The 16496-nt window shown below is 38.8% G+C and overlaps 1 protein-coding gene across 1 annotated transcript; it reads right to left on the reverse strand.

Annotated features, from left to right (window-relative positions):
* Window positions 1-3020: 3020 nt before the first annotated feature.
* On the reverse strand, window positions 3021-15986 carry znf292a (zinc finger protein 292a). The gene is made up of 8 exons (XM_053633103.1): window positions 15818-15986; window positions 12739-12893; window positions 12568-12646; window positions 12082-12217; window positions 11691-11893; window positions 11224-11360; window positions 10636-10774; window positions 3021-10528 (listed from the first exon to the last, which is right to left on the reverse strand). Exons 1-8 carry the CDS (start codon window positions 15965-15967, stop codon window positions 4064-4066), a joined length of 7464 nt encoding a protein of 2487 aa, XP_053489078.1. The 5' UTR covers window positions 15968-15986; the 3' UTR covers window positions 3021-4063.
* Between the last annotated feature and the right edge of the window lie 510 nt (window positions 15987-16496).

The following is a 16496-nucleotide window of genomic DNA, read 5'->3' on the forward strand; positions in this document are numbered from 1 at the left end:
GGGCAAGGCCCACCAAATGGCATTAACATTTGACCGAGCCCCCCCTTTTGCAAGATATCTTTAAAACACATTAAAAATACAGACTTCCGAATATATCCCCATTTTTTTTTTTATTATTATTAATAATTACATCTTACATCTTTATATTACATTAAATTAGGAATTGATTGTGTGTGATGGTCTGAGAGTGAGAAAGAGAAAACATACTAGTGGGAGGGACTGGGCTTGGTGGCTCCGATCAAATTGTTAAGGCCCCCCGGTAGCCCCCTGGCGGCCCCCAAGGGGCCCGCGGCCCCCACTTTGAAAACCACTGACCTATCTGATCTGAAGATGCCCACTGATTGGGAAACGCCCACTTATGTTCTGCAGTGACCTATACTTTAGTGACGGGAAGTTCGGATCATTTTACTGACTCGGATCTTTGAATCTCGTTCAGCAAAATGGGTGAATCTTTTTTCTAGTCATTTCGTTCATTTCAGCGGATTATAATTAAAATGTTTACATGTTAAATTTCTCAACAAATCTAGTACTTACACAAACGCTGATCACATTTGGAGTATAAACTATAGGCTAATGCAACCAAGGCCGAATTATGAGAAACAGAAATGATTCATGAATAGCTTAGCTTAGTCTTCAGGCTATGTAGTCTATTAGTTCACCTCACTTCCCGATCCGAGTCCTTCTTTCTTTTGTCATGTCACATTTGTCAAGTCTGTTCCCCAGAAACACAACTGATTAGTTCACCTCTCGCGTCTTCGGTTTCGAGTCAGTCGTTCATCACGTGATGGGGATGTTGCTGCGCGTGCATGGTCAACACAAAAATGAGACAACTCGTTGTTCCCGAGTCATATTAAAGATCCGTTCAAAATGAATGACACAGCACTACAATACTTGCACGAGGGTGGCATATAGCCTTATGATTGGCTGTGCGCCTTGGGGATATTCAGCTGCTTCAATGGCTGTTTGTTTTAAAGTTTATATTGTTTGGCTGTGTGCTTTAAAGGGGAGATTCAGCCTCTTAGGGAGGATATGCAGCATATTTCTCCTTTGTGTAATTTTCAAGATTATATCAACATTGTTTCTGAGATAGACCATTCATTTGCTTATCCTACACAGTATGGAGGGGTCGCAGGGGAGCCCAGGGATTAAAGCAAAAATAAATAAATCTTCTGTCTGAAAACATTTTTTCAGGCTGTCATGTTCCTTTAACGCAGTGGTTTTCAAAGTGGGGGCTGCGGTCCCCTTGGGGGCCACCAGGGGGCGCCCGGGGGGGCTCAACAATTTGGTGTGAAAAATACATTCTCACTCTCAGACAACCACACACACACAATCAATTCCTAATGTACTGTAAAGATGTAAGATGTAATTATTAATTTAAAAAAAAGGGGTATATATTCAGAAGTCTGTATTTTTAATGTGTTTTAAAGACATCTTGCAAAAGGAGGGCCTCGGTCAAATGTTAATGCCATTTGGGGGGCTTTGCCCTGGAAAAGTTTGGGAACCTCTGCGTTAACCGACACTTTATTTAAATACACGAGACCAATAGCGGTTTAATGTGTTTTCTAACAGCTTTTCTATTACAGTTGGCAAAATTTCAAAGCTGTTTTCAATCTATGAAATAAAACTGATAGTTTTTGCAATGCTTAACACACTTTTTAGTCATGGAAATAATAAACCATCTAAATAACTTGTCAGTGCATATGTTTTTATTTATCTTATAACACCAAAGAATGTTTTGTTTTAAGTTATTTAAGTATTCTCCCCAGGGATAACATGTTTTGCAAGAACCATTTTTATGCACTAGATCTAGTTTATTAATAAACAAAAAGTAACACAAAGTAATTCTATGTAACTTTATCATAATTATATATGTTCATATTCATATATATTCATATTTATAAGCCATATTCATTTACTCTCAAGGACTAGATGAGAAGGTAAAGTTGCAATACAAGGACAGTGGCACAGTACTGAGACAAAGAATATAAAAAATTTAATATGGGGTGTTGACGAGGCATTACACACCTCTCTTGCCTATCTCTCAATTCTTCTTACCTGATTCAGTCCCATCTTGTTTCTGACCCCTCCTCTATCATATATCACAGACAGGTCCTTTTAATGGTGATTTTAATCATGATTTAAATTGTCTACATTTATCCATATTTTTCTTTTCTATCTATCTATATTTACAATAATCTTGCTCATTGTAATCGCAGTTTGGATACAGTTGGATAAGTACTAAGTTTACACAACTAACATTTACTTAATTTCTATCACATTTCCACTAAACTCCTGGGCAGTTTCAGGCAAAAAAAAAAACAAACATTCAGGGCTAAACTAAAATCATTTGGGGCTCGAGTCGAATGATTAGCCCTAGCGACACACCTGAGAGCACAAACAGCAGCCTTGTGACTAGCTTCTGATTGGTGGCGAGCTAGCACTTTTTTGACATTACTCCTTTGGATCTGCACTAATCTGATACATGGCTTCTCTGAAATCCAATTGATGGAGATCTGTCATAACCACAGAGAACTTTAATCCATGAGAGCCTAATAAGGGACATCCTGGACGGGGTGCCAACCGATCACAGGGCACAATGACGTTCACACCCATTCACATACTACCAACAATTTGGAAATGCCAATCAACCTACAACGTATGTCTTTGAACTGGGGGAGGAAACCAGAGAACCCAGAGGAAACCCCCAAAGCACAGGGAGAACATGCAATCTCTAAGCAAACAGGCAGGAGGCAGGATTCAAACGCCCAAACCCAGAGGTTCAAGGCAAATATGCGAATCACGAAGTCACATTGACATTATGAATCTTTGTTTTCTTGAAATAACAAATGGAATGTGCAAGATTTATGTGCTCTTACGATGTATGTGCTAATCACACAAAACGTGCCGTGTAAGAACTGTCTTTCTTTTATGGTAGTTTTGTGGTACTAAGAGTATGCACATACCACACCCATATCCTAAATGAACATTTCATTTTAATCATGAATGACTTTCAGGCTTAGGTTATTTTTATGAACTCAAAATAATTAGGTTGTTTTCTCAGAATCTGCTGCAGAAGGTAGTATGGACAACTCACAGCTCCAGGGTCACCAGTGAGATCCTGTGTTTGGGTTATTGTCTGTGATTCACATGTTCTTCCCCATGTCCACAAGTTTCCTCCTGGTTCTCCAGATCCTTCCCACCTCCCAAAAACATGCACTATAGATGGATTGACTAAAATAAATTATGGATGTGTGTGTAATGGTGCCAGGTGATGGTGCAGTGCCCCTGTGTTAACTGTAGCTGAATGTTTGCCTATTTGATTATTTTTAAGTGAAGAGTGGGTAATATGGTCACTAACATATATAACGAAGGGCTGCATGTGCTTATACAGAAGACTGAAATACTTCAAATATTTGCTTAAATTATCATCATGGACTTGTTAGTTCAAACAAATAAAAATGGGGGAAATTAAACTTGAGTACATGCAACTACAGCCACCAAAGAAATATAAAAGCCTAAACTTATAATACTTTAAGTGGGCTTGTAGCAAAATAATACCAATAAGTAACTGCAATAAAAGTTAGCTGTGGTCATGCATCTTTTAAAAATAAATAACAACTGTTGTGTACAGAAAGCATTCAGGTTACTTTTATTGAATATTGTGTGGAAGACATATACATTACTATACACTACAGTGAAGTAAAAAATAAATATATACTTAAAAAAGAAACAAGTCCCATAGGGATATATCAAAACATTTTTTCAGCATGTGTGTAAAATATTACATTTAGCAAATGCTAAGCTTTAAAAGAGAAAGGACTTCATAAATACAAATATGTTTCTACATAACATTTAAACCCTAATGTACATAATGGTATCTCAAAATGTAAAATCAATATTTTGTATAAGAATCTGTCTTTTTCAGTCTTCCCAAATCAAATGAAATGCTTGAAAAACCTCAGACAACTGTTAGCTGATGTACCTGTCTGCAGCATGTAACATTATCTAATCCTGAGTGCAAAGCTCTGAAAAGAGACAGAGACATCAGTCTCAAAGACAGTCATCAACTGCACAGCCACTTTTTCAGGATGACCGTAGGCCGCATGTCCTGAAGTTGTTTCAGCAAAAGATCAGCACCATTGGAAAAACTTCCATCCATAACAATCTTAACATTATTGACCGACTCTAGCTTGAGAGGATTTCTGAAATGAACCATATTTTGGTCCTCACTTTTCTTCAGAAACATTGAGTGTTTATAGATACTATTAGCAGTTAGATTTTTTTGTTTTCGTTTTAATGGCTTGTCTGTCCAATCACTTTCAGTTGATTTCCTCTTGAAAGTATTTGTAGATGGAGGCTCTTCAAATAACTTAAGTATTGATGCCTTCAACCCTAAAGGACTGAAAAGCTTTTGTGCAACTCCACTCTCTGTCTGCTCCTGGTGATGGGCAGCAGAATTTGATGTAGATCCTGAAACTTTTGGGACATGGTTGCTATCTGTAGTGCTGAATCTAAGACCTCGTCTCCGTTCTGGATTGACTTTTAGTGTCTGTTCGGACTTTCGCGGCCGCCCTCTTTTGCGTTTAACTGGTACTGGTTCGGATGTAGAGTTCACAAAAGCCAGTTGTTCAGTTTTAGGAGGAGCTCCTTTTTTAGGCTCTAGATCCTGGGATTTAACCATGGAGTTCACAGGATCAGCCTTTTGAGGATCAGTCATTTGTGTAGGTTCCGTATTTTGCTGAGGATCTGCCTTTTGTGACGGATCAGCCATTTGTGTTGGTTCAGCATTTTGCTGAGGATCTGCCTTTTGTGAGGGTTCAGTCGTTTGGGTGGGATCAACTGTTTCTGTAGGATCCAGCTTTTGCTGAGGATCCGCCTTTTGGGCAGGATCAGTATTTGCTTCAGAATCAGCCTTTCCAACTTCAGTCGCGTCTGATGAAATTTCATCTGATTTACTCCCTTCTTTGTTCCTTAATCGGGAGTTCTTCTTACAGAATATGAAATGGCTCCTCTGATTCTCAATGTAGCGTTCTGTGAGACCGTGAGTGGTGTAATGCTTAACTATATTCCGCTCTGTACTTGAGACTGAGTCACAGCCCTTAATCATACATGGGTACTGTAGAGGAAACTGCCCCGTGCACATGGCAGACGCCTCATCCATGGACTTCAAAGAGGGTTTTCCAAAGCTTGTCCAGTGGTTACGGGCTTTTTCCTCCTTTTTCTTTGAATTTTTCTTTTTCAGTTTGATCTTGTTACTTGAAATATTCTCCTTCCCATCATTAGGCTTTGCACCAAGTGTTTTTGCTGATTCAGTTTCTGCCTCAGACTTTTTTTGTTTCTGTTTAATGGTTTCAAACGTTGTTTGATGTTTTTTCATGAAATGTCGTAGAAGATTTGACTTTGTGGTATAGACCCTGTCACAACCCTCATATTCACACTTGAATGTGAGGTCAACACTTTCAAAGTCTCCATCCGGAGAAACTCTTATTGCTTTGTGGTCATTCTTAATGTGATCAATGTATTTCAGATGGCATGTGAAATATGCAGAGCATTTTGACTGATCACACTGAAATTTCCCTACCTCAATACCTGATAGCAAAGCACTAGCTTTTTCTAATGTGCATCTGTGAAGCAAAAGATAATGCTTGAGTAAACTTGTAACTTTGGAGACAACCTTTGAACATTCCTTCACTTGACATTTGAATTCATGGACACGAGCAGAGCCATCACCATGATCACCACTGACGTTTTCATTTGCTTCGTCTAAGATCTCTGATTGATGCATCGCCTTGTAATGCAAGATAAGATTTTGCTGTATAGAAAAAGCTGCTACACATCCTTCGTGGACACATCGGTATGGCCTGTACAAACTAACCTCATCATTTGCATCAACAGACTCAAGTTTTGCCACAAGCTTTTTGTGTGGTTTCTCTTTTTTAAGGTGTTCAGACCTCTCCTTAGGTTTTGCCTTTTTTGACTTGTCAATTTGTTCAGTCATGCTTTCTCCAACATGTGTGGATGAGACATTGGCAGCTTGCTCCAAAACACAGTGTTGGTCAAGAGGAACAGAGTTTCCAGCTACTGGTTCCTGATTAACATCTATTGTTGAACCCTGCATACTCGGGTTATCTGCAGTATGACAAGGATCTTGCAGTGGTTTTAAATCCTTTTCTGATATTAAAATAGGATTTTTCTGTACCATATCTGCAGCTGGACTAATCACACTATTTATTAGGGCAACTTGATTAACACATTGCTTTTTTCCTGCAAAGTCTGCTGGTTCACTCTTTATATTAGTACCTGACATGCCGAAAGTTACATTTGACTGCACAGATGGAAAGTGTTTTGTCTGAGGGCTGCTCAGGTTCTTAGTTGCATCTTTTGATGCAGAGTTAGATGCTTTTGTCTTTCTGCCTTGCCTGCCAATTTTTAATTTAGATATATCCTCCCTTGACAAACGATGTACATTTTTATAGTGGATTTTAAGGCCTGTGGTTCTGGTAAATGTCTTTGAGCACAAGTGACAAATGTACGGTGATAATCTGTCTGGGTTTCTCTTTAGTTCATTTACCTTTTCTTCAGTGAATTCATGTACGCGGACTAGGTGTTTAAATAAAGCTTCCTTTGTCATTGCACCATAGACACAGCCATCTTCAGTACACCTGAACGGTTTGAGAACGTTCTTCAGATCATGACTTTCTATCTGACTTTTCGGTTTATTACAGCTCTTAGTTGTTGTTGTTTTAGGGACAGCCATAACATTTTGCAAGGCAGGTGTTCCAACTTTTAAGGTGTCTTGGGTGAGTCCATCTACTAAATCTAGGCGTTGTAATGCCCGTTCAATTTCTAAAATGTTGCCATCTTCTACAGAAGGTGTAGAAGTTATTTCAGCTTTACAGTTCCTTTCAGTTTCAGTTTCAGGCAAATCAAGAATTTTCAAAGATGGCACACTAGATGAACTTCCACTCTGATTATGAGGGGCTATGAAAGGACTTTCAGATGTGTCTCCAGATGACAGATGGCCATTTTGAAGACTGTAATTTGGGCTATGGATGTCTGTAAAGCTGCTACTGTTAAGGACATTTGAATCTGACTGCTGATGTAGGACTGACTGGGGATCTTGGCCATGCATGTCATTTCTTTGAAGAGATATTGGGAGCGTTGAAATATCTGGATCGTTCAGAAAATCCAGAAACGATGTAGGCAAATCAGCAGTTAGATCAACTTCATCTAATGGTTTGCACTGAGAGCGCTTAGATAAGTGTCCTCCAAGAGACTTGGTGCTGGTAAACTCCCTGTAGCACCTGCAGCAAATTACTTTTCCATCCTTTATTATTGCAGGCCACTTAGTCCTCTTTGATGATCTAATTTTCTTCATTTTCATGATTTCACCAGGACTTGTCACACTCTTATCACCACAAGAAACATCTTCACTCGTCACTGGTGACATTTCTTGTGTGAGTAAATCATTATTCTGTTCATTTTCCATCGCTGTAATACTGGCATTTGAAACAGAAAAACATTCAGGTTCTTCTTTGCAAATACGCGATACAAAATGGGGTTGACTTTTACCTTCTGACGTGAACAGTGGATTAGCATCACTAACTGTGTATTCTTTTTCTGGCTTTAACAGAGGTTCTACTGACGTGGAACATGTCTCTGCTGGATAAGACGAAAAATATGGATTGAAATTTTGTTCTGACACAGATTGCAAATCACTGTCATCAGATGGAACACCACTGTTATGGTTTTGTCTGACTGGCATGTATCCAAGTTCTTCACTTGATGCCATTTGTGATATCTCACATGTCTGATCACCGTTAAGAGCATGCAACACCCTTAAAGAGCTTGAGACATATTTAGAAGCTTCATTCATTACACTTGAGTGTGAATCCATGTTTCCTGTTGATAGTGTGTTGCCATCATCAGATATGGAAGGAGCATAATCCAGGTCTCTTTCTGACAATAGATCAGTGTGGGATAGGTATAATGGATAAGACTGCTGTAAGCCATCAGGCATGATCATTGGAGGGAAGTGATTCTGCAGAGAGTAATCAGAATTGTATCCATCAAATGAAGCGGACGTCCAGGACTGAGCCATCTGTGATTGCAGTAACGGAGTTTCGTTTAGTGGAGTTTCATTTGGCGCACCTTCAAATTGAGGGCAAAATTTGGCACCAAATGTTTGTGCGTTTATAGGAGCAGAGAGATGTGGAATAGGGTCTGCAGTTGTACAGTCTGGCTGAAGCTTCACCTGCTGGTTTTCTGGATACTGGTGGGGTATAGGTCTTGTAGAAGATTTTATTCTTTTTTTGGAAGTCTGAACACTTGAGAGTTTATTGTCAGAGCAAGATTTTCTTGCAGCAATTTCTGCAATCCTCTTGTACTTCCTTGACAGTTTCCACTCCTCAAAAGCTTCGATATGCACATTTTTAACATGTCTTGACAAACTTTTTGAAGTGCTATATTTCCTCGTGCATGTCTCAAACGGACAGATGTGAGTGAGATTATCTTCTCCATTTTCCAGATTGTCCTGTGTCCATGGCTGTGCATATGCATTTGTTGATGTTCCATTTTGTAAATCAGGCGTCTTCGGAGCAGTTGCGAGCTGTTTACAAGTAATGCAAAATAGCTTCTTATCTTTCAAAATTGACTGAGTCATAGCGTCAGAGCTCTTAAGAGCATTCAAGAAAACAGAATTATCATACTTGATTGGAATAGGCATCAGTTTCACATAGCATGATCGAAGATTAATCTGCTTTGGAGAGTCAACGCCAGGCTGCGTCACACAAGCTGTGTTTAGAGTCTTAGTTGCCTCATTAGTCTGTGCAACAGAAGGGTCCCTAGCTGGTGACTGGTCACGTGTGACTGATGATTCACTTGTGTAAGATAAAGAGCAATCAGGCCCCTCTACAGAGCTGTGAGTAGAGTTTAGCATGTTCTCAACAGTTTGTTTCATGTTCTGTGGACTAGAATCTTGTGGAACATCAGCAACTTGGTTTGACGCCTGCATTACGTTCAAAGGACTCTGGGTCTCCGTCTCACTTTCAAGACTTGGGCCCTCAACTTCAGCAAACTCTGACTTCGTGTGTTCTTTCTGATGTAAATTCAGCTGAGACAGAGAATAAAATATCTTGCCACAATTATCACTTTTGCAAGTGAATGTGATGTAGTGCTGTGCTTCATGATCATAGAGTAAGTAAGCTTCACTGAACACTCTCCCACAGTTTGGAAACATACACTGTGCCTGGAATTCTGAATGCACCTTTCTGTGCATGAGAAGTTCAGCATGCGAGTTAAAGCTGCATTTGCATCCCAGCTGAATGCAGAAATACGGTTTTTCGCCACAATGCATCTGCAAGTGATCATTTAAATGAGTCATATTAACGAACTGACGACGGCAATACTGGCAAATTGCTTTCTGGCTTTGTACTTCAAGAAAATGTGTAGCCTCCTCTTCATTTTTGTGAGCTTTAACATGTGCGACCAAATTTCTGAAGTACTTGAATACCTTCTGACAGCTTGTAACAGGACAAGAACAATCTTCAGTGTTTTCAACATCACGTACGGGGTTCCCTCGCTTTGGAGAGGATAGTTTAGGTTTAACGTTTCCAGCAGTGCTAGAATTAGTGTTTGAAGTTCCTACAACAGTAGGGCACACATTCTGGCCAAGCTTTACAGCCGACTGGCTGTATTCTTGTTTACCATCAGTCAACAAGGGTTCGGCAGAACTCAATTTTTTGTCTTTAGCGTTCATAGCAGCAAGGCGTTCTTTGCACGACTCTTTCACGTGTGATGCTACATGAGGCTCAAGAACTGCTCTTGTCTCAAATGTCTTCGTACATATTGGACAACGGAAAATACCATCTTGGACATGCTTCAGTGCATGCTTCACTATCCTGTGGCCAAGGAACTCCTTATCGCACAATACACAATACTGCATATAAGCTTGCCAGTTGCGGAATCTTGCAGACACGAATCCCTTTTCTCTCAATTTTTTCATTTCCCTTTTTTTCTTTCTCTCAGCTTCAACACAACTAGCCTCACTTGTTGGACTAAGGGTAAAGTCCAGATGTTTGAAATCATTATCATCAGCATCCAGTAGCCCTTCGTTTTCCTCACTGTCATTCAATTTGTCAATGGAGGACACGATAGATGCTTCCTCCCCCATCAGACCAAGGCAATGGCGCTTCAGAGTTTTCCAGTCCCAGAACTCGGGGTCAAAAGGCCACTGTGTCTTCAAGGCCAATAACAAATCACAGCGTAGTGAATTTGGAATCGGGAGACTCTCCTCCTCAAGTTTCTGGTCAGGTTCATTGAAGAGGGTTTCAACCGCATAGTAGGAATCCACAGTGGGCTTAACAAGAAACTCGGTTAACTGGCAGGCCCGCTTCACTTCCAAGTCTAAGGGTAACAAGCAGGAGATAGTTTTGCAGATAGTTGTGTTGCAGTCTTCACTGTCACTCACTCCTATTTTTAGAGCTTGAATGCACATTTCAATGCATACTGGAAGTCCTTCGTTCTGAACCTATATAAAAAATGTTAAAAAACAAATATATAATATTACTTTGATGTGTGATATTACATCCAAGTGAATATTCTTGATTTAGTGTATTAGCACAAATGAAAGCTTACCTCTGCTTGGATAACTTTGATGAGGAGAAGAATATGGTAAACACTGCCAGAGAGTTGTGCTAACAGTCTACATTGATCCATAAAGGCCTGTGCTGATTCAAGACGTATCAGAAGCTTACTCCAAAACAGTGTCAGTTCCCTGCAAATTAAATTAAAACAATTGAACTCAACTTGTCTTCTTGAAATACAGTCAAAGTCAATTATCAAAGAAACACAAAAATGAATGCATGTTAGTCACAATATATCATTAAGTAGTGTTCAGTCAGGTATTTGTGAAGAGGCACATGCAAAATATCCACAGTCAATGCAATTTTCTTTTCTCTTATTTTACAAATAAGAGACAATAAATATACCTTTCAATGATTTAGTAACACAGAAATCCTCTCAAACCTGACTTCAAATATTATATGTAAAATATAAGTAATTTTAAATAATTTAGCTAATGAATCACTGAAAAGTTCTTCACACTATTAATAATAGGGTGTTGGAATAGGAAGACCCATAAATATCCTTCACACACAGAATGGTTGCATACAACATGCTATCCACAGGCAGAAAACATTTATTAAAACTTAAAAAGGGCCATACCAGGCACAATAAACATCCCCTTGGAGAAGCTGGCGCTTGAAAAAAGCAGTGCAAAGGCTCAGGGCACCTTTTTCATTTTCCTCAGACTCTAAGTTACAAATCATATCCAAAGCATCTTTGCAATCAATCTCCTTTATCTGAAACAGAAAGTTGGAAAACATTACATGACTTAAAAACAACTGCATTTTTTGGAAATGCTTAATGTGTGATACCTACAAAAACTTCTTTCAGTTCTACATTTACATTTGAATTAATTCATATTTGACTGTGTGCGCATATCTACATTTACTTCACATATACGAATTCTATGTAAAGAACAAAAAACTTTCCAATGTTCTACATGTATGTGAGAATTCATTACTTTTCAAAGTAATTTGGAATTAAGCAAACAATTACTAAATTTGTTCCCCAGCTTAAAAAAAATCCATATTAGGCATTTAATTTTTTTTTTTTTTTTTAATACTCACCTCTTGCATGAGTTCTTGTTGGGACACTGTCTCACACAGGCATACAAGGTAATTCTGCTTGAAATTCTTCTTTCCACCAAATTCGGGAAACTCTGCGCATGTTTTTGCAAGCACTGCAGCTTTTTCCACACACTTCTGTTTGATAAGGTGCTTTATACGCATATCAAGCAATGTAGGTCCCTCCTGAGCTAGGAGCTCATGAACTGTTGAACAAATTACAAAGTACGTAAATATAAGGTGAACATGTAATAAATAAATAAATAAATAGATAGATAGATAGATAGATAGATAGATAGATAGATAAATAAATAAGCCCCTAACTGCTAACAGAACCACTCATTCTTCCACAAAGTCAATATAACAATACAAAGTACACCAGAATGCATTTTACCTTTTTCAACATCAGGCATGTTGTTTGATAGAATGTGACACAGAGTGGTGTTGGTCCAAATCCCAGTTTCATTAGCTAGAGCCAGCAGTGTACTAAGCTGCAGATTCCCACTGCCCTGAAGAATACCATGAGCCACCTGTGAGAACGATGATAGAGAGGTGAGAATATTTGCATCCTTTAGTAAATTCTTGCCATGTAATAAGAATTTGCAAGTGTAACTAATGAAAATTATGTTTCATATCACTACCACAAAAAAAATCTACAAAACTCGAGTAAAGCACAGCTGCCTTTATTTAATTATTCACTCCATGTTTTTCATAGTTACTTTAAAATTTCTTTACAATTCAAAAAGTTATAAAGTGAATTAAAAAAAATCATTTAATGCTTTGCCCCATTTAGCATCTTTTTCTACAGAGCAATGACGTGGATTACCTCGGCTATAAAATAATAATAAATGTCAAGTGAAGCAAATAAATATTTTCTAACCTTGACAGAAGACTGAAATTCCTCCCACAGGGCACTCGGTACATTCTCAGAGAGTGAGAGCAGAAAATCCAGACAACTCCTAAAATACATTCATTTTTCAATTGAAACGATTGTATTTACTAATGTCATCTACAGTAACACACCCATCGTATTTAGGTTACTTCTACTCACAAAGCTAACTTCTCAAGGACAACCGTGACATGTTCACATTCTGGAAAAAGAAAGGGGGTGGCCTCGGCAAAGCACAGTATAGCCACTGTGTACATCTCCAGCAAAGGCAATGGATCTTCCTCTGACTTCCATTGGCCTCCATGTTCCACAAGTATCTGTTAACACAGGGGAGGAAATGTACTCTATTGTAGCATCCCATAAATAGCAATCTTCAGTTTGTCAGAACCTGGTACAGTATCAGTCAAGTTGCTGGAAAGTCTGTAATTTGCGTATTTCTTCCGTTTTATTTCATATGCACTTTTCACACAAACCAATATCGCAGATTTCTAAAATGGCTAATGAAAAGGGTTTTGAGATAGACTGTCCATGGAAATATTTTCATGGGAATTTGTTTGCTTTAGTTTGTTTTTAAAGGGGAATAGACTACCACACTTCACTGTCCAGATACTGAATTAATCACTTTATTTGGAAGTATCTGTTCTGTTGAGTTTGCTTGGCATCATCACAAAAACAGATCAACAGAGAAAAAGGCAGATGTGCCATGTGATTTGTTAATGATGTAATAACTACATATAATCCTAATGTATTTAGCACTGAGAACATGTGCAGGTCAAAGAATTGATTCCTTGCACACATACACAGTCATTTGATAACACGGAAATGTGTTTTATATAAAGCATGCTGAAAAAAGCTATAATTTGCACAAAAAAAAAACAAAAAAACTAAACGGACACTACTGTCTTTAGGTCCATGTATAAAAAAACAACAGTGTGTTCCCAATAGTTTCACTCGACAAATTACAAATGATATTTTAAATGTTACCCTCGGTCACTATCTTAGCTCAAAGCCATTGTGCTGGAGTACAGAGCCAAAACAAAAATAAAAATTGGGTCACTGACCAACCGCTTACAGACCACACTGTATAAATGCTTATAATAATACATTTTGATGAGAAAACCTGAAATCACCGTAAACTGTTACTTTGTGATACACTGATAAGGTTACATTATAAAAAGTTTTTTTTTTTTTTAATTGTGCATGTCCTTTAAATGTTAAAAGTATTTTTTACAGAAATGTAACCTTCTTTTTTCGACTCAGACAAAATTGTATTTTTGCATTGCAGTACTGAAGCTTGATCGTTCCCTTAACTGAATGGTTTTGCCATTCAATTGTCATTACAGTGCTATATGCCTTTTTACGCTGTCCTGTTTGAAAATGTGATGTAAGCAAAATGCAACACTTGTAACTCCAGCAAAATGTTACAAGCAAATTACATGCAGAGATTTATTTTAAAGATTCATTCATAGACTTTATTTTCATTTTTTTAAATAGAATTTTGTGGGAATTCAACTTAATATCTGAAACCTGTGGCACTTAATGTCACCGACCTTCCACAAAAGAAAATTAACCCAAACATATGGTCTCGTGTAGGGGTTAAAGTGATCAGTTAAATAGTTTAGCCAGACTGTTAAACTAGAAAAACCATTCACTAACAGCCATCTTTCAAAATTATTGGCTATGATGCAAATGAAATCATAAATCATTTTTCCAATCTTACTGTTAAGAAATAATGTGTACCATGTTACCTTCTCTGCTAGCTTGTGTCCTAATCACTCGGAAGATGATAGTATTTGCAAACAAATTTCATGGGAATTGAAGAAGGAAACCGATCAGAGATTTCACACTGGACAAAAATGGAGCTCAGATTTATTTTCAAAAAAGAAACGTCTTAACATCTTAACATAGTAGGTTTACCAGTATCCCACTACATTTATTAACTAGACAGTCAGCTGAAAGTTAAACGTTTACCCTGAAATAAAGCCAGGTAAATGTTAGAGAAAATCCTAACATTTTAAATTTGAGAATACCTCCAAAAGTTTGCTACTTAATGCATTCCACAGCTATCATCATGGATGTTGTTTAAAACAAACAAAAAAAAAAACTGGATATGATCCTCTGAGAGAAGGGGGAGGTCGACACTCAGGGGACTACTAAACTGCAGAGTTTATTCAATAATTTATTTATTTAATTACCTTTTTTTTTTTTTTTTTTTTTAAACAGGGCTGGGGTGGGGCTCTAGGAGTTGTCAAATTATCAAATCATGGATTTTTCAGTGTCCCAGTCTATACGTGTATATAAAATAAATTCCTGTAATATCCTTTAAGCTTACTCACTCAGACGTATGTATGTGTTTGCTTGCTTGTAACACTAGGTCTTTGCCTCCATATTGCCCAGCCCCAATTCTCTGACCAGCTCGACCCAATTCCAATAAAAATCTGTTTTCACCACTGCAAGTCAGCATTGATCAGCTAGTTAGCTACTGCCATCTTAATTTTAACCATCTGCTCATTGCATCCCTTAACACACACACAGCATTTCTATCTATTTATTTCTATCTAGTTATGTCTAGGTGGGGAAAAAACATACATCAAATCGAAGGAATAAAATGGAGAGGAAGAAAAACATGCAACTACAACGTTTGCCATTAATTTCATGCACGGGCTCTGTGGCAGCTCTTGAAACTGCAGAAGTAGCATTTATGAACTGATTTCATTTCATTTGATTGCAAATTGTGTTTACTGATCTCACAAATAACATCGAAACGTTTAGCATTAGCATCGTAGTACAGATGCTTGTGTGGATGACCGCATTTTAGGTCGAGACCCTCCCTTATTATCAATGCAATTAAGCGTTAAGGTGCCACAAAAAGCTAGCCAGCTAGCCACTTAGCCGAGCAGCTATCAGAGGGGGGGAGACGGAGAGGGAGGGGGGCTTGGCAGACTACAACATACCTGCTACTTTTGCAACAAAAATACAACAATGTGTAACCCTATACCTCTATTAAAACAACCACTTTGTATAAATGTGATCTTTTCGAGATTTAACTAAAAAAGCACGCTGTGGAGTGTTCGACTGCTGTGTATTTTCACCTAGCCGGTCAACGGACCGACAGTCTGCAGGACAGCGCTAACGGAATTAGCCATCCAAGCTAACCCGTTCTCTGCGATGATGGAGACGTGCAACTCCACCACCAATCTGCCTCAAAACCGAGCTGGCAAAATCACAGGAAAGCCCAAACCTGGCAAAATTCGTGGCAGAAGTTAGCGGAGGCGTCTAACGCCGAGTCTGCGCTGTCTCGTAACACCGTAGTTAATTCCTGGAACCGTTTTCTCAGGGCCACGGTTTCTTCTCTCCTGTTGTATTCTTTCTCAGCCTCCTCCTCCGCCATCTTCACAACAATCACGGCTGCGCGCGCCCGCTAGGGCCTGCTCTCGCGATCTGCGCCGCGCGCTCCCGCCCGCTAGGGCCTGCTCTCGCGATCCGCGTCGCGCGCGCGCACTGCGTGCTCGACGCCTCTTTTTTCGTTTTGTTTTTTTTTACGTGAGCGCTTGTACTCTTTTAGGTGTGACAGACCTTATGACTTCATGGACTTAAGGAAATTATATTTTCAAAATATGCTTTTTTTCTGTCAGTTGTTGTATAAAGTGTCAATAAGACCATGCAGCATGTAAAAGTTGTTTTAGTGTAACATAAGAAAAATAAGTCAGCCTTAGACTTTATCATGTACAGTATAGTGAAATCCTTTTCTTCGCATGTCCCTGTTTTGTTAGGAAGCTGTGGTCAGTGTGCAAGGTCTGTCATGATACAGCACCTCTTGATCCGAGAGGATTAAGGGCCTTGTGCAAGGGTCCATCAGGGGCAGTTTGGCATTGCCAGGGATTAACTCAGGGTCTTCTGATCTGTAGCCCGAAGCCTTA

This window comes from Ictalurus furcatus, chromosome 9 (genome assembly GCF_023375685.1).
Source record: "Ictalurus furcatus strain D&B chromosome 9, Billie_1.0, whole genome shotgun sequence".
Taxonomy (NCBI): domain Eukaryota; kingdom Metazoa; phylum Chordata; class Actinopteri; order Siluriformes; family Ictaluridae; genus Ictalurus; species Ictalurus furcatus.

Excerpts from the sequence above, each read along its gene's own strand:
- znf292a (XM_053633103.1), bottom strand. The coding sequence starts at position 15,967 with ATGGCGGAGGAGGAGGCTGAGAAAGAATACAACAGGAGAGAAGAAACC. Across the intron at positions 12,647-12,738 it reads GTCCTTGAGAAGTTAGCTTT|GAGTTGTCTGGATTTTCTGC; the intron begins GTGAGTAGAAGT and ends AATGTATTTTAG. Across the intron at positions 11,894-12,081 it reads CATGCCTGATGTTGAAAAAG|TTCATGAGCTCCTAGCTCAG; the intron begins GTAAAATGCATT and ends TTTGTTCAACAG.